The sequence below is a fragment of the Haemaphysalis longicornis genome, unplaced genomic scaffold (assembly GCF_048455015.1).
Source record: "Haemaphysalis longicornis isolate Haplotype H1 unplaced genomic scaffold, Haemaphysalis longicornis Haplotype H1 scaffold_4, whole genome shotgun sequence".
In the NCBI taxonomy this organism is placed as follows: domain Eukaryota; kingdom Metazoa; phylum Arthropoda; class Arachnida; order Ixodida; family Ixodidae; genus Haemaphysalis; species Haemaphysalis longicornis.
This window is the reverse complement of record NW_027526361.1, coordinates 2149539-2167326: the sequence shown is the minus strand read 5'-3', so window position 1 is coordinate 2167326 and position 17788 is coordinate 2149539. Positions and strand designations below refer to the sequence as shown.

Sequence of the window (17788 nt, the reverse complement as noted above, 5' to 3'; positions counted from 1 at the left end):
CCGCCTCGAGCGTGCCAGTGCATTATGTATATATGTATATCTTTGTAAATAAAAGTTGTATTCGAAAAGACCACTGCATGGTATCTGTTTGCTTATGAAGATCAATACCGCGTAGCGTGCTGCCTCAATGGGATCTGTGGAAGCTTAATACCTCTTTATTGGCCGATGGAATATTTTGTAAACGTATATCCGATTGCTTGACCAGTATTCTTGAAACACACAGTCTTTCTTTACATCAGAAATGGGATTTATTCAAACAGGAGGTAAGGAATTGCGCAATAGAAGAGTCCGCACGCCTTTCGTTTTGAAAACGTTTTTATGTACGGGAACTAGCTCGTAAATTGGTAGGGCTTCATGAATTCGAAGCGGTCACTCCGGGATCGGGTGTAGACGGAATTGGCATTTTTAAGGCACAACTTCAGCAATATGTTACCGAAAAATACCATGGCGCTCTAATTCGGTCGAGAACTGAAAAATTCTTTGATAGCTACCCCACTCGTCGTTCACTAAATGACGAGCGGGAGTCAGCACTTGCAAAAGAAGTAATCGAAATTCAACATAACGGTATTAAGTACACTGAAGCAGCTGAAACTGCTAGTGCTTTCCATGACCATTACAGCACGCTATTTGCGGGGTCAAGTCTATTAGCTCGGGGGCAAGAATTTAGTTCCCTCATTGATTTACTGCCAAATCTGACGACGATGAGTGCGCTCTGGTTTCTGGGCCTATTACACTCGAAGAAGTTAAGGCTGCCATCTCTGACCTTAAGACAAACAAGACTCCGGGACCAGATGGTTTGAGCGGAGCGTTTTATCAAAAGTTCTCTGCTATCCTTGCTCCCGTTCTGTTAGACATATTCACAGCAGCATACGACCATGATGTTTTGCCGCCAACCTTTATTTAGGACACACAGTTTTAATTCCGAAAACGCAAGATGAACAAAAGCTGAAATCGGTTGATGGCTATCGGCCAATATCTCTCTGCAATGTAGATTATAAAATTTTCGCAAAAATTTTATCTAGGTGCCTTCAACTTGTCATCACTAGTTTAGTAGGACCTAACAAAACGTGCGGTATTAGAGGTAGGAGCATTCAAACAAACATACATGTTGCCCGTTCAATATTGGAGTGTGTGTCTGATTCGGCAGAGCAGGTGGCCCTTATCGAAATTGACCTTTCAAAGGCATTTGATCGCGTTTCTCATGATTTTCTATTCGCACTATTGGCAGCGGTAAATTTAGGGGATGTGTTGTTAAAAGGCATTCAGCTTTGTTACAAACAGTGCACCACACAACTGGTCTTCAACCGCGTTCTGTCTAAGCCCGTTTCGATTAAGTCGTCTGTTAGACAGGGATGCCCCCTTTCACCCTTGTTGTTTGCCTTATACCTCGAACCTCTGTGCCTTAGTATTCAGCAGAGTGAAAGAGTACGGGGCTTTTCATCGCTATCCTGTGAGGTTAAGGTCCTTGCTTACGCGGATGACATTGCCTATTTTTGTGCTGATAAAAAAAGCGTTCAAGAAACCCTTAATCTCACCAGGCAGTTTTGTGGCGCGTCTGGAGCAGCTGTGAATATGGAAAAAACAAAGGGATTTTGGTTTGGTGAATGGGGTGCGAAACCGTCCTTATTTGGTGGCATTACTTGGGATAAGGACGCACTTCAATACCTAGGTGTACCTTTGCACCAAATACGAAACAGCGGGCTTCATTGGTCATTGGCACTCCGAAAAGTCAAGCTAGCCTCTCAGGCATAGATGGGGCGAGAACTTTCTGTGTTTGCGCGTGCGCACGTTTGTAATGTCTTCCTTGTCGCAAAGCTTGTTTATGTGCTGCAAGTACTCCACTGTGCGCGTTCTAAAGTACAAGCTATGAGAGTTTTTGCAACATTTATGTGGGGGTTCCGATGGGAACCTATGCGTAGGGACAATTTGTTTCTTCCATTAGTGTCTGGGGGTGCTGGGCTGATATATTTGTTTGTACACCAGCTTGTATCTCGGTTTTTCTTCTATAAGGTGACGCATCACCCACTTCTGCTCAACGTTATTCAACAGCGCATAAGTTTTCATTTACCGTTTTTGCTTGTCTCCACTGGCGAAGTCAGTACGAAGCCGCCATGGGGGTTTTTAAAGGAGGTGGTCGACACCTTCAATTTCCTTACTGCAAGGTTTCCCCTGCAATATCTGTTTACCCTTTCCAGGAAGGCTTTGACGAACACTGTATTAGAGAGTCTGTTCCCAGTGCCGGTTTATCGCCAGCCTTACATTAGCCACCATAAGGACAGTGTTTTGAAGCGGGTCACACGTATGTGTCTTCCTCCAAATGCAAAAACGTTTTTCTTTAAGCTGCATACATCAACACTCCCAGTGAAAACATGGTTGCGCGAGAAAGGAATGTCTATTCCTTGGTCTGACAATTGCCGTTTATGCAATAAACCTAAAACCATTGATCATTGTTTTGTTTTGTGCCGGGATGCGGTGTTTTTCTGGGATGTGTTGCAATGAACTCTTAAAAAGGACATGGACATTACCCCTTATACAATTCGGTTCTTGCCTTTTAGAGATGTTACTGGAGTGCCCTATGATATATTTGTTGTGATCGGATTGTATAGCTTGTGGAAGTGCCGCATGACGGACAGGCACGCGGAACCCCCTCGCCCAACGAAGTCCATTTTTCGGGAGCAAGCTGCGTTGGTGCGGAGCATTTATGCGGCGCAAAGTGACCCACCAGAATGGCTGCATCTGTTGGACGCGTGCGTCTGCTTGCCAGAGTTTTAACGGACGGCTTATTTTAGCTGCAGTGATGTGCATCTTCTTGGATGACTCATAACTTTTGTAGGCTGTATTAACGGCAGTTTTCCATGCAGTAAAGAAAAAAAAAAGAAGTCTCGTGGCCTAGTCGGTAGCGCGTCGGGTTGGTGTTGCGAGGAGCAGTGGTTCGATCCCCGCCAGCGCGTTCTTTTTTCGCCGCTCCTAGCTCGCCTCCAGGGGGGTAACGGAAGGGAACAACCGTTCGTCCGTTGAGGAGGAATGGTGTGGGGAGTAACCGTTCGGCCCCTCGCATTTACTCCCGTAAGGGACTAATGGTTGTGGCAACGCAGTTAGTCCCCCAAAGAAGCAATGGCACTCCCCTGTATAGCTTCTTCCTATTTCGTTACGTTTTCCTTGATTTTGCCGGGTTTTTTACGTTTCGCGTTCTTATTGCTAGGCTAAGCTAAGTGTGGAGGGGTGAGGCCAAGTTTACCCGTTTTAGATGCAACGCATCTTTTAGTCGACCCTCCGTCGTCCGTCGGCGTCCGGCGTCCGCACCTCTCGTCCTCGTCCCCCTCTCCACGCCAGCTGTGATAACGCCGCTCTCCTCCTCGCCGCTCGGCTCGTCTCGTGCCGGCCCAGGAAGACACCGCCGACACAGTCGCTCCAGGAGCCATCTCATGGTCGGGCTATGTCCCTCCTCCAGCTGTATAAAAGCAGGTGAGCGCGCTGCGCGGCGTTCAGTCTGCTCCGAGACACCGCCTGCGCCGGTTCTGCTCCGGTGTGTAACCTACACGAAACCCCCATGCTTTGCATCACCACATAGTTCCCTTCGGGGAGATGGTGTAATTTTTTTACATGGCCCTTCTGGTCGGTACCCAACGCAGACAGCGGATCCCAAGGGGAAGAAGCTATATAGGGCGACTCTCAGCTGCACTGATTCTCCAGCCTCGCACCACTAGTGCAAGCTCTGCCAGTTTGTTCTTGCGCTTCAGTAGCCCCCAAAAGACTATTGTTATTGCCTTTGAGTAGTCCAAAAAAGACGATCACCTTTAAAATCGTATAGTAAAGGGTGCGGATACGCATATGCTTCCTGTGCCCCTTGTTTTAAGTGCACCACCCAGGAAGGCCTAGTGCAGTCGGTAGGCGCTCCCAAATAAACAAATAAACACTGCAGCAGGCGCGAGAGCCGGCTTCACCGTTCGAACATCCTTTACGCGGTGGTGCACCATTTACAGGTGGCGTAGGTTTTCTTGGTATTTTTTTGCAAACGCCACCACACCAAGCTCAAGCTTAAACAGCTCAGCTGTTAAGAGAAAGACAAAAGCAATGCAGAAACGGAAGGCGTATCTGCTGCGACGAGCAAAGCAGGCAGTGTCGCTCCGTGCTTCGATAGCTACAGCTTTCGCAGTGCTTCCAGACGCGAAGGAAAGAGTGAACGCGTTTATCGAAGTTTTGCAGACTTCCTTTGACTGCACAAACCACTGCAAAATGTTTTCCACGGAAGGCCAATGATTATATTCATTGATATGATTGAGTGAAGGGTTTTACGCGCTGACGCAACGCAGGCGATGAGGCGCACCTTAGTAAAGGGCTCGGGAATAATTTTGACCACCTGGGGATCTTCAACGTGCGCCGAAGTCTTGTACACACGGGGGTTTTTTGCTTTTTGCCTCCATCAGAAAAGCGGCCGCCGCGGTCGGGAATCGAACTCGTGTCCTCGTGCTCAGGCAGCACAGCCTTAGCCACTGAGCCACCACGAAGGGGGGGGGGGGGGGGGGGGGGGCGACGATTATAACATTACCTGAAGCGATGTAAAAAGTTCACAGGAACACTTAGGTCTGCTTATGTGTGTGAATGTGAAGGAATTACTCTTTCTGGCCGCAAGTTTCTTTATTATTTAGTTTAGGGCATTTATATATTTTGATTTGGTTTTATTCTTGGCTCATAAACATGCGGTTTTATAAACAAAAAAATGACTGACGATATCGATACTCCCTAAGGTGAAAGTTGAGCGAAGCACGAACTTCCCTCTTCTCGGCGACGGCGTATAGCTCCTGCGTCGCAGGTAGTGATTGCGACATCAGCGAACGCACGACGGCTCGCGCTATACGCTGGGGTTATCTCGTAGCGCGGACGGACAACTGGGGAGCATGCCTCGTGCGGCTTCTGCATACCACCCTCCCCCTCGCACTTTTGCCATTCTTTCATCCTGCACTTTCCCGTTTGCTCTATTTTCGGTAACCTGTTCGTTGTCTCGGTTACAACGAGGCCGACCCTGAGGGACTACGCAAAACGAGAGCAGCGGGTGCTTAAGAGCTTCGCTCTAGAACATGGCTCTACGGAACCGCCGCGGTGCTACCTTGTGTTCCACTTCCCTCGCCGACCAGCTCGTCTCCAATTAATGCATCCTCGCCGCAGTCTTCTGGCACGCAGGCAGAAGGCAGGCACTGACAGGAATCCTGGCTAGTGGACAGCGCGCCAGTGCCGCCTCCGCCACCTCCACATCCCCCTTGTGGAATCCCCGCCTGAAGCTTCTGGTAATGGGCACCTTCCTTCCAGGCTACCCCGTCCGTCCACTAAGCAGGCGATCATCCGTGTACCATCGTTTTTTAGTTCCATCGAGTCTCGCCGTGGTGCGGCATTGCGTCCCCCTTTCCCCCACTGGGTGGCTGGTCACGGGCCGCCCCTCGTTTCCAATCACGCATCCTCGCCGAAATCTTCTTTCTGGGAGGAAGGCGGGCTGACAGGTAGTTTACTGGCAAGCGGGCACCCTCTTGGCAGGGCAGACAAATTCTCTGGGTAGCAGAGAACCTGCCCGACCGCCATCGTATGGATATCACCAAATGCCTACACAATCACGCGGGCACACACACGTATTTTCGCACAATGAGGCAAAAATATTCGCATTGAAAAGAAATGGGTAATCTGCTACGCTTTTCATGTACCTATAGTTTCCGCTGCCAAGTAACGGAAGCGCTTTGGAACATCGCCAGGTTTACCCTCCCGACCAGGAAAAGATCCACTCCAACGCAATGGCAGATTGTCGCGTTGGAGAACATGCAGCCCCCAGAGCGCCATCGCCAAGTTCTGTAGTTAGGCCCAAAGTTTCCCTTTGAGCCCCGTTTGTCAAAAATGGAAAAGGCTAGTTTTGCCCGTGACATCAATCGTCATGTTCCGGAGGGCGACAAGCAGCGCTGCATCGGGGAGTGCACGGATGCCGTCGTGCAGTCTACAGCTAGGCCCGAAAAAAGCTTCAACTGGAACTGTATGGTGCATTACCAAGTGAACAATGGCCTCAAAGTGCTTTTGCAGGATGAAGGGGACCAATGCGTTGTTTTAGCGGAAGGTATGTTCTGTGAGCAGGCTTTAGGAGCAGCGCGTAAGAATTTGAGAGTAACAGCGCTTTTTTTGCCCCCCCCCCCCCCCCCTTCCGTGTCTTTCCCTAGTTTTCGCTCTTTAGCCATCAGGGAACAGTACGAACTAGCGCAACTTACAACACTCCAGCTGTTGATGAGGTTCCTGAAGGGCTTCACAAGGGGACAGGGATGCATTCGAATTAACAACACATTGAAAACTTCACGTAATATTAAACAGCGTGTACATAGGAACCACGATGAATAAGCCATGATATGTTGCCTCGGGATATACGTTCAAGTTTAACTTATTCTAAATGCAAACGAAAATTGAGGGAAATGGGCAGCATCTAACACAGACTGATAGTATATACGGACAACTTTTCATTAAATTGAATGAAAAATAGGAAGAAAAACTACTGATGGGTTGTGGGACTACAGACTAGGCATAATGTTTGGCGGCACTGTCGCGCGAGTGGTAAAAGTTTTTTCAGCCACAAAGTAGACCACCATAAATTAGTTTTCAATCCCTGGAATCGGTTCGGAACGGTTCCTTCGATTCGTTCCGGTTGGGGTTCAATTTCGAAATGGGGAAAAAATACGGATTCGGTTCGGTTCAGTTTCCGGGCAAAAATCTGGGTTCCGTGCGGGTTTACGGTTCGCTTCCGGTTCCGGTTCGACACTGATTCAGCAGTCTCTAGAGGTGCCCCTGAATTGCTTACTGGTGCTTCCTCACATTAAGGCCCTGCTTGCGGAAAACCACCCTTTACAGGGGGGAAGTCTTCACAGCGGTAACTTCTGCGCTCGCTACACGAGGACAAATGCGCACCCTGACAAGCGCGAACTAGCCCCTGAATTTTATTTATAACACACCGCGTTTGCACCCTCAATAAAAAGCCTTTGAGCACCGCGCGCGAGCAGAGGGGTGCCCACTACAACAGAACGTACGAACCACGACCATCACGATAGTCCATCTCAGGGGTCGGCCCCCTTTTGTGATTGAGGGCCAGTTTGCATATAGCCGACACGCTCGAGGGCCGGACGGCTGGAGGAGAGGCCCTTGCAGGCAAAGAGAAAAAAAATCAGTGAATTGACAATAATTGACAATAATATGGCTAAGAGTGAAGATGAGGGACAATAATGCAACTGGAAGCGATCAATTCTCTGTTATTGTCTCCCGTCTAACCCCATTTGAGGTCACAACTGACGTGTTGGCCTTCAGATAAGAAGTTGCAGGGGGAGAGGTGGGGGTTCTGACGGAGGCGCATAGTACTGCCCCGCGGGCCGCCGGTTGCCAAACTCTGTTTTATCTCATAGGTGGCTCATGCAAGCTCCCTCCGTTCTAGCCATGTGCTATGCCTCCACATTCTTGATAGTTTCATGAGCGTGACAGACCGCTGCCATCATTTGGCCAAACAGACACTCGCACTGGCCTGACGTACAGTCATGGACAAATGAAACTCCATCAGGAAAATCTGAACCAGAACCCCGAATAGCGCGATTTCTTTCCTTGCAAGTCGAATTCCTGTGTGCCTTTATTACAGTGACAAAGTTTAAAAATGCGTCTTTCCAAATATACCAAAAGGTTGTATATCGACTATCCATATTCTTTGTGGTTTTGCACGTTCAGGTTCATATTTTTGCGTTCTCGTTTCATTGTTCATGACTGTACATTGCGCACAATGCATCCACAGACGCTTGTACGGCAGCCCCTTGTGCTACTATGTAGAATCAGAGACAGCTGGGTGAGTTGGACCGAGTTCGTAATGTAAAAAGTTATACAAGAAAGGGCGAATGAGAGCGCAGACACAACTAATATTTAATTAACAAGTCAGAACATATATACGTGGTCACATAGCGCTTCACGGCATGTTGCACTTTATAAAAAGCTTCACGGAAAGTTTTATTTACAACAGAACTTTCCAAATTTACAACAGTGCGTCGCGCTGTTTGATTCGAATCCAGTGGACCGACTATTCTACACTTGCCAGTGCGCCCATGTATGCGCTTGGTGCAAGGTTGAGCCTGGGGAAGGTAACCGCGCACTGCTGCATCAGAGAAGCAACTGAGGGCGAGTATCTTTATACGTCATTGAGTAGGTTTGCAACACCGCAGAGGCCCTAGAAAGGACCTGATTTGTTTCGTTTTAAATTCAATCCTACCATTGAATTTTCTTGAACAAAATAAAACAAAAGAAAACACCCGCGGCATTTCTTTTGTTTTTGTTTCTGTGTCAAAGCTATGAGTGCTGCCGTGGTCGCAACCCTTTGTGGCCATCACCAGATGCGAACAAATAAAAATATATTCGGGCAGTATCCACCACTTAGTCTTCTTTTGCCCACACGACCCGCACCCCCCACCCCAAGCTCCTGCTGAGCCACGGGAGATCGCACTGACCCAATCATCGCCAGAGAAAGGGCCAGCTAAAGCCGTGGCAGCAGCGTGTGCTCGTTGTCTCAACCTGACATCACTAAATGGTCACCCCTACTGCTTAGTTCAGTTTCGAGCGTCCTGTTTGTAAGGAAAGACCTCATCGGCGCAAAGTGGGTCCCCTCGAGATGTCATTCGTCTCTGTAACCCGCTAGACCGTCTCTGCCTTCGACTACGAGTAAGGCGGCTCTTCCGCTCCTGATCAGTATGCTTCCTCGCGTAAGCGAGGGGCAGCATGTCCGCCATTGCTTCTTCAACTTCCCCACGGAATTGTTGTGATCAGATGACGGCCAGCTTCGCCACTTACCCGAGTGCATCGTGTTCCTGATCGACCGTGGCACTCTAACCGCAGGACATACTGGAGAACGAGGAGATCAAGCTGGACTGGATGTTCCGCTACTCGCTGATGCACGACCTGGTCAAGGGCATGGCGTACCTGCACAACAGCGAGATCCACAGCCACGGCAACCTCAAGTCGTCCAACTGCGTGGTCGACAGCCGCTTCGTGCTCAAGGTCACCGACTTCGGCCTCCACAACCTGCGCGCGTACGACGAGAACGAGAATGAGGACACGTACGCCTACTGGAGGAGTGAGTGCAGCCCACGGGGGCAAGCGAAGACCTCCTTTCCGCCACCACTAGTCGCCTCACCGTTAGCACTAGCACTGTTACGGAGCTGTAAAGAAACAACAATATTGAAAATCGAATGGTAGGTATGACGAAGAACCCTTTGGAGGATCTGTCTACAGTATGCTAACGTTATAAAAATAATCGGGCAGCGCATAGCGCAACGTGCTGCTATCTCACATGGGCAGAGTGGTTGTAAAGAAAGAGAAGCTCCATGTACCGTTTTAAGGCGGAATAGTCAGATGTCTGTGTTGCATGGAACGCTTGATGTGCAAACAATTGCTGGGAGGTATACAGAATCGTCCAAGAAAAAGTTCTATAATAAGTGCGAGCAGGACAGCGCGAGCCACGAATCGTGCGCTAGAAGCGGGAAGGAGCAGCGCCGGAAGAGGCCGCGGCCGCAAGTGCTATACGAGCCGAGCCGCCTTGATAGGTGCGGGAGGCGTCGGCGGCGGAGAAGGGCGATCGCCAGAGAGCGGAACGAGCTTCGGAGGGCGCTGTCCAAAGTGCTGGCCTAGGGAGGGGTGGCGGGGACTGGAGCCAAGTTGAGTACTAAGTTCGAGAGAAGACCAACGGAAGGTTCAACTACGCTTTCTTTTTCACAATCCTAGCAATTCTAAGAATCCGCCGTAACTCTGTTACTGATATAAATGTGCTCTGCTTTTGCCATCAGAAGAACATTGTGTCAACAGAATGCGTAGATTTTCCGCACTGCTCTCCAACAAAGCAATGCGCATATTCTTATGTAAGCATTTCTCAGGTTTACACTTAAACAAACAAGTGCTTTTCTGTAATACATTTCAGAGCAGAGGCAAGTTCTGCTTTCACTCGCAAAAACATAGCATTTTCTTTCTGTCCGCCAACGAAGCGCCAAGACAAAGTTTCGCTTGGCTGTCAGTATGACTGATTTAAAAGTAGTGTTAATACGTAGAAGAAATACCGATTTCGCGGTGTCACGAGCTTCTCAGATGCGACCGTTTAATCGAATCGTCTTGATTGTGCCTGTGGCCCAGGAAAGCTATGGACGGCGCCCGAGTTGCTGCGCTGTCACGAGCCTCCTGCTAGCGGAACCCAGAAGGGCGACGTGTACTCATTCGCCATCATAGCCCACGAGATCGCCGTGCGCCAAGGCGCATTCTACTTGGGCAACATAGACATGAGCCCCAAAGGTAAGCTTGCAAGGTGGCAGCTCATTTTGTTTCACTAAAACTTGCACTGTTACTGCGTGCACTCTTACGAAGAGCTGTATGTAAATAATAGTGCACCTTGAGCTACTGGTACTGATTTCTTTCTGAGCCTTTCAATCATTTCCTTCAAAATAACAAATGCTTACGCCTGTAGTAATCATATTATTCTGTGGCGCAAGGTCCTGTAGCGCTGTTTCATTCCATTTTTCTAGAGAAAAAAAGTGCGCATTGTGTCTATCGCCCAGTGAAAACGCTTCATCTGTCAGTTTTCTTCGGTTTCAACAGGTGTCACACGAGCGTCTCTGATACTTATCTAGGGCAGAAGAAGTCGCGTCATTCATTAATGTATGGTGTGACAATGAATACTGTTATTGCCGAGAGAAGACGCCAATTATGACCAACGTTGTTGTAACAGAAAAAAAAAAAGATTGGTTGTTCAGATAATGATGTCGGCCTGGAAAAGCCAGCTAAAACGCAAGTTGTCTATACTATTAAGAATTTATGAGAAGTAAGTTCAGTTTAGGTGGCGTAGAAGGCGGAAGTATTTTGGGGGGAGAGGGTTGATTTGATTGTAGTGTATAACGCGCCGAAACTACACGGGTTATGAGGCTCGCCGTTGTGGAGTACTCCGGATTAATTTGATCACCCCGGGATCTTTGGCGTACGCTGAAATCTTGAGCACATGGGCGTTTTTGCCTTTCGCATCAATTAAGGGGGAGGGGGCCGAGTAACATGAGGTTAATGTTATCAGAACCCTAAAAACGATAGGCGTTTCATTTGCTTAATGATTACGCATTTTACATCTTTATCAATGGGTGCTCAGCGTTAAAATTGTCCTTACCATGCTTAGAAATCAGCAGACAACGAGCAACACTTGTTTCTAGTTTTTCTCAAATCTTTGGTTTCTGCGACATAGTGCAACACGTCATAAATTTTGTACCTTTGGAAACGAGAGAGTAAGGATTCATTGCAGTAGACGTAGAAGATACCTTACCAACATGTAAGGCTAAACTTGCGGGATTTTGCGAATATTTATGTGGATGCTTTTGATCATATGCCTTGAAACAAATTTCTTGACGTCAGAAATTCTCAAGCGAGAATAACAGTGGTGGCGGCACGGGGCTACATTTTCCTCACTTTGTATGCACAGCTATAGCATAAAAGAGGGCATTCCGGGCTGGTATGTTGGACAAACCGGTTGTACGCATTACTCTTTTGGCGCATGCGCGCTTGGGTTTTTTCTAACAAATTAAAGCGGTCGCTTCACCCATGGCGTCACTCCGCTTTATTCCCCTTTCGTTGTGTGGCGATGTAACTCATAAGAGATGTTTCAACAGTGAGATTTTCGGGGTGTTCCGCCTTCGTGCCGCACCTCACGACGCCTACTCCGTCTAAAGCACGCGCTCGGGCGACGCAAACATGGTTTACCACTTTTCGACGAGGCCAGGAGGTGAAACGCAAACATGGGCTGCTTGGTAAACACCGAAGTTGGGGAGAACAAACAGCCTCAAAGACGGAGGGAGAGAAGCAGAGCAGCACGGGAGACGCAAGAGGGCGTGGCGGAAACGCGAAAAAGAGAAGCTCGTTCAGCCGCTTATTGCCTTGAATACGTATTCAAGGTTAGTCGCCAGCCTTTGCACAGATACGCCGACAGACAAGCCCTCAAAAGGACGCGCAGCAAACCAGTAAGGAAGCAAACGAGCCAGCAGCAACGGAGAAAGGGAGGTGGGAAAACCCAACAGCGAGGAAAAGCGACGCGGCAAGAAATCGGGGAAGTGAGAGGTAAAATTGTGGCGTGGAGAGTTACATCTAATCATGCGAGCAAGAATAGAAGCAGAGAAAAAAAGAAAGCACTGAAGAGAAAGAGCCGCGTAAACTTAAAATGTGGGCATACGGGAAGGGAGAATAAAAGCGAATGAAGGAAGAAATAAGGGGTAAGTGAGCAAGTGAAAGAATGAAACGCGTAAGAAAAGAAATACGGGAAGTGTCAGGCAACCAAAAAAAAAGTGAAGGAAGCTCACAGTAACGCGTAAGACTTGAAGGTAGCGAAGCTGTACGCAATCTTCACGACCATCACGACGGGGATGGTCGTGAAGGTCGCATCCACTTATGCAGCCGATTTGCTTCTTCGCTGCCGCAACGACCTTTACTCCATCATTGTTGCTGTGTGAGCTTCCTTCATTTTTTTTTGAAGGGATAATTATTAAAGCAACACCTTGGAGGGACGTACGCTATAACATGTCTTTTTTCTTTCGAGCAAGCGTTGCCGGTGAACGCTGCAGTTCTTTTTTTGCCAATCTTGGCCAATCTCCCTAAGCGGATATGCTTGGCTTGACAAACGTGCGGCAGGTACGTTGGGTTGTTGTCGCCAGGCACATACACCCGAGCGGTCGGAATTTTCTTGGTTTTGTTGGGTGCCGGACGTTCGCCGCGAGGCCCGCGCTAATGTGCGCGCGCTCGCCAATTTCTTGGTATTTTGACCTGCTGACATGAAACATTACGATTTGCTAAACAGCGTCGCTGTTAATAGAGACTTTTAGTACAGCGTTTGTCGCCTTTGCGTACGCTAAGCGCTAAATGTTTGCGTCCGGCTACGTAAACACCGCGAGCGGAGTTTTAGTAGAGAGTCTCATCAGTTTTGCGTAGCGACGCGCTAATGCATGCGGCGCCATCTGTCGAATGTTTTACGAAATGACTCGCCGGTTGATCTGCGAGCGGAGTGCCGGAGTGCCTGGAGATTTCACGACTATCCAAACAACTGTAGACAAACGCTTTCCCGTTAGTATTGAATGCAACACGGCCACAGCACGGCATGAATATTCTCTTACATGAGTACGTTCCATAAAGACACCGTTGAAGTCCCGCGGAACGACGACGAAGTGAAGTGATGTCTACCCCGTTCTGTGCTCTCCGGAATTTATTTTGTGAACTGCAGGTTCTAGGCAGTTCAGCGTGATTATACTGGTGTGCACCGACGATCAGGATGCTGCCCGCGGGCACCGCGGAACCGCAAGCTGGGTCCGCTCTTGGGGCGCTAGGCCTACCGCCAGCTCCTGGGCCTCCGGTAGGATTGCCCGCGCAGCCACCAACAAATGCGTCACCTGCAGGGACTGCACCGCAATACGTGAGTGCGGCCACACGTGCGCTAACAACACCCAGGGCGTCAAGGACCATGATGGCAGCTCGATCTCCTCTGAGTCCCTCAACACTGTGATTTACGAGTATGCCAACAATGCCACACCGCCTTCATCCGAAGACGACAAATTTCAACGTGTTGTTCCATCCAAATGGCGGCGTCGAGCCTCAAAAATGTCTCTTGCTACTCCCGACAACACTGTTACTGCGACACCTCCGAAGCATGGCCTTACTGTGATTCTGAAGCCCGTGGACTCCACTAAAATAATCACGCGCTTCAACCCTTGGCACTAAAGGACAGCTTAGAAGCAAAGGTGCCAGATGGGGTCTAGCAGCTACGGCCAAATTATAGGCTAAACCTACTCGCCATCGATACAAGAAACACTGCTGCTACGGAAGAGCTCCTGAAGATAACTTCCATCGGGGACATACCTGGGCGCACCTACGAGCCCCGCCCAGAGAACTGTGCTCGTGGAGTCATTAGAGGAGTTCCACGGGACATTTCTGATTCTGAACTCCATGGCAACTCGCGGTAGCGAACACCAGTGCGATCAGCGCTGCGTTCGGGAACCTCGGGGGTAGTGCAAATTGTATTTGTTACTGACACGAGACCAGACTACGTAATCTTGGGCTACACTCGATACCAAGTGTACGACTATTTGGAAAAACCGACACAGTGCACCCGCTGTCAGCGCTTTGGCCACATCGCAGCGACATGTCCCCGCAAGCTGCGTTGCGCGCGCTGTGGGGGAGATCATGTGCTTGTGGCATGTAAGTCAGCGGAAAAGCTATGTGCAAACTGTGGCAGAACTCACCAGGCTGATTTCCCTTACTGCCCAACGTTCCTGCAAGTGAAGGGCATATATCAGTACAAGAACGAGAACAAGGTTGACTACAAGGCTGCCAAAACGGCGGTCTTATCTGAAAAACGCTCCGGGAAGCGAAACGCGAGCAAGATTCACACAAAGGAGTCAAGTCAGCCAGTGTCTGAGGATATGGACTTTGACGCTACTGACTTTCCGGCGCTACAACCCCAGTCGTCAGAACAAGTTCCTCAAAGTTTTGCTCGGCCCGCAGACCCACAGCAGCCTGCCTGGAAACGCTCCAACCAAATGCGCAAGAGTCGGTCCAACAGAGAGCCGTCGGCAAACTCAAGCTCCTCTCTTCTTACGCGCATTGAAGCTGTGCGTTCAATCCTAGCGCCTTTTTCGTCTCCTGTGGCTCAAGCCACTTTAGCCCTCCTAAACACCATTACTCCGCTCTTGCGGGAATGGCTGTAAACCACCTCGGGAGTACAGAATCAGTGCGCATGCAAACTCTTCGAAATCGGGCAACTGTGTTTCAGTGGGATGCCTGTGATCTGCGCTCCCGCTTGTCGGGCCTCCGGCAGCTAGTTAACAAGCATAAATTCCCGGTCATTGCCATCTCAGAATCCCGCTTGCGATGGGATATGCATCTGTCGGGGTACACACTGCATCAGTCTACGACGACCTGCGACCAAAGCAGAGTGCTACTCGGAATTCATCAGGACTTGATATTTGCGCTTCACACTGTCGCACAAGACGCATCCAACGAATACATTGCAGCAACAGTAAAGCATGGCCGTGCAACCTTCACCATAAAACCGGGTACGTCTCACCGAGGGCAAAATTCAACACGAAGCTCCCGGAAGACATTTTGTACCTCCCCCGCACTTGCTCACAGGTGAATCCAACGCACAACACCCAGCTTGGGGCAGCACAAAGGCTATGTCAAGGGGAAGCAGTTTGCTCCGTGTTGCCAACGAAGCGGGCCTGGACATGTTAAACACTGGATGCCCCACATTTTTCCGCGGCAAAACTTCAAGTGTGTTGGATGTCACTATGGCCTCTCCTTCCCTGCTACCGTCCGTGTCCTGGCCTTCTGATATTGAAAGCTTTGGTAGCGACCACGTGCCCACAAACACAATAATTGAAGGTATTTGGGGGGGACCGTCTACGCGGAAGGCATACTCTGTGAACTGAGACACCTACCAAAACCTATTAGAAGATAATGCTGGGGCCTTCTCAACAAGCGAGGAGCACGCAGTTGCCATTGGTCGGGCAAAAACAGAATCAACACAGCAAAGTCTACTTCCCAAGCCATTGTCTACATTTGATGAAGACTATGAACGTCTTCGCGCTATTCGCCCTAGAGCCGAGCGCCGGGCCAGAAAAACCCTACTGCCAGACGACATCCGAGCTTCTAGGCGCGCGCGGAAGCGCGTTCAGAAGCACATGGCCACGCTTGCCAAAAACCGCTGGGCCCAGTTTTGTTCAGGATTAGATCCACGCAAGCCACTGACACGCATATGGCAGGTGTTCCGCAGCCTGAAAGCCCCACCCAGTCAGATTCACCCATTTTCTTCAGTAGCCCTCAAGCGTGGAGTCGGTGAAGTAGACGTTGCTGAAGAATTTTGCATAAAAGTCAGTGCTCTCCAGAGCCCTTCTCTGATTCCCGCGCAGTTTACCGAGTGGCTTCCTACCACGAATGCTGTGATGATGGATGAGTCCTTTACCATCAATGAGCTTTCTTCAGCGTTAAAATCTGTTAATTTGTCCACCTCGCCTGGGCCTGATGGAGTTAGCTATTTGGCTCTGCGACATTTCGGCAACAAGGCTCTTCAGCAGTTGCTAAGTATATACAACGCATCGTGGCAGACTGGCTGTGTTGAGACAAGCTGCAAAATTGCCCGACTGGTACCGGTTCTCAAGCCGGGAAAATGCCCCACAGACATAAACTCTTACCGACCAATTGCTCTATTAAGCTGCATTGGTAAGGTAATGGAAAAAATGGTACTACAGCGGCTTGTCTGGGACCTCGAAAACAGGAATGTCTACCCGCCAGAGATGTCAGGATTCAGGCAAGGAAGGAGCAGCATTGACAATGTGATTGCTTTGGTAACAGATGTTCATGCACAAAACGCTGCGAAAAGGTTCACCATTGCTGTCTTCCTAGATATAAACGCAGCATTTGACAGTGTTTCCCACGAAGCAATTCGAAGGGAGGTGGCTTTTGTAGGACTGCTAGGCCGAATGCAAGCCTGGATCGGTGATTACCTAAAGGATCGGTATGTCTACATGACAACCAAAAACGGTGACACGACACGACATGCCATTACGCAGGGTGTCCCACAAGGTGGTGTTCTGAGCCCGACGCTGCTCAGTATATGGCTCATCTGAATCACAGAGGTGCTACCTCAAGGAATTCACATCTCAGTGTATGCTGACGACATCTGCATGTGGGCTTCGGGCAGGAACCACAGAAACATACGAGCAATAGTGCAGAAGCCTCTGTTCGCCATTGAAAAATACTTCAGCAGCTGCGGGCTGCTTCAGTCTCCTGAGAAATGCGCTGCCATGGTATTCGCCAAGCGCGATGTATCTCGATACCCACTGGAGATAAATGGCGTGCAGATACCCTATGTTTCCAATCACAAATTTCTAGGCATTACAATTTACCGTTCGTTGTCCTGGGCTCCCCATATCAGGCGGCTAAAGGAGCGACTCCTTTCGTTCGTTCACGTTTTGCGGATGATGACAGGAAGCACCTGGGGCTGCCCTACTCTACAAAACGCTTTTCGTAGGCCTCTTGCCATATAGACTTCCAGCTTTACATGCTGTGTCCAAGACGAACTAGAAGGTTCTGGAAGGCTTGCAAGCTCGAGCACTGCGAACATGCCTGGGCCTTCCAAAATGCACCTCAACGATAGGAACCTTATGTGAAGCAAGGTGCTTTTCTGCGACCACTCTCCGCTCACAAGAATTGCTCCGTACTGGCCTTCGACATGTTTCGCGATGCTTTGCTCCTCCACTGGCTGCTGCTTCTGCATCTCGCGTGGTGCACGTCCTGCCATCTAATTACCTCGGACCCAAGCTGCCTGCTACTCCACCGTGGTTGTACGCGGCATGGGTTTTGTGCACCACTCTACCTGGAATAGGCAAAAAGTCGTCGATGCCCGCATCTGCCTTGACATATTCCGTCAGCGGGACGGTCCATTAAAGAAAAGCTCAGCCACAGAACATCCTGCACGGCCACTGAGCTAGCAGTTGTCAGAGCAGCACTTCTTTACATAAGCGGAAGTACTGCTCGGTGGTGGGTAATTCTTTCCGATTCCCGGCCAGCCTTGCAACTACTAAATAAGCCACCTGATTGTCGCAATCAACTTGTCGGCGATATGAACGAAATATTTTCAAGTGCGGTGCGCGAAGGACATGGAATTTTCCTTCAGTGGATACCAGGTCATTCTGGTATAAGGGGCAACAAGATCTCCGATGCGGTCGCCAGAGTA

The 17788-nt window shown here is 49.4% G+C and overlaps 1 protein-coding gene across 2 annotated transcripts in view; it reads left to right on the top strand.

Moving 5' to 3' along the window:
- Positions 1-17788, top strand: part of LOC144178112 (atrial natriuretic peptide receptor 1-like) — a 791119-nt gene that overhangs the window by 695422 nt on the left and 77909 nt on the right. For both annotated transcript variants that reach the window (XM_077705647.1, XM_077705648.1), the window contains exons 12-13: positions 8884-9121; positions 10171-10326. In XM_077705647.1, coding sequence (XP_077561773.1) covers positions 8884-9121; positions 10171-10326 — 394 coding nt within the window. The remainder of the gene's footprint in view (positions 1-8883; positions 9122-10170; positions 10327-17788) is intronic.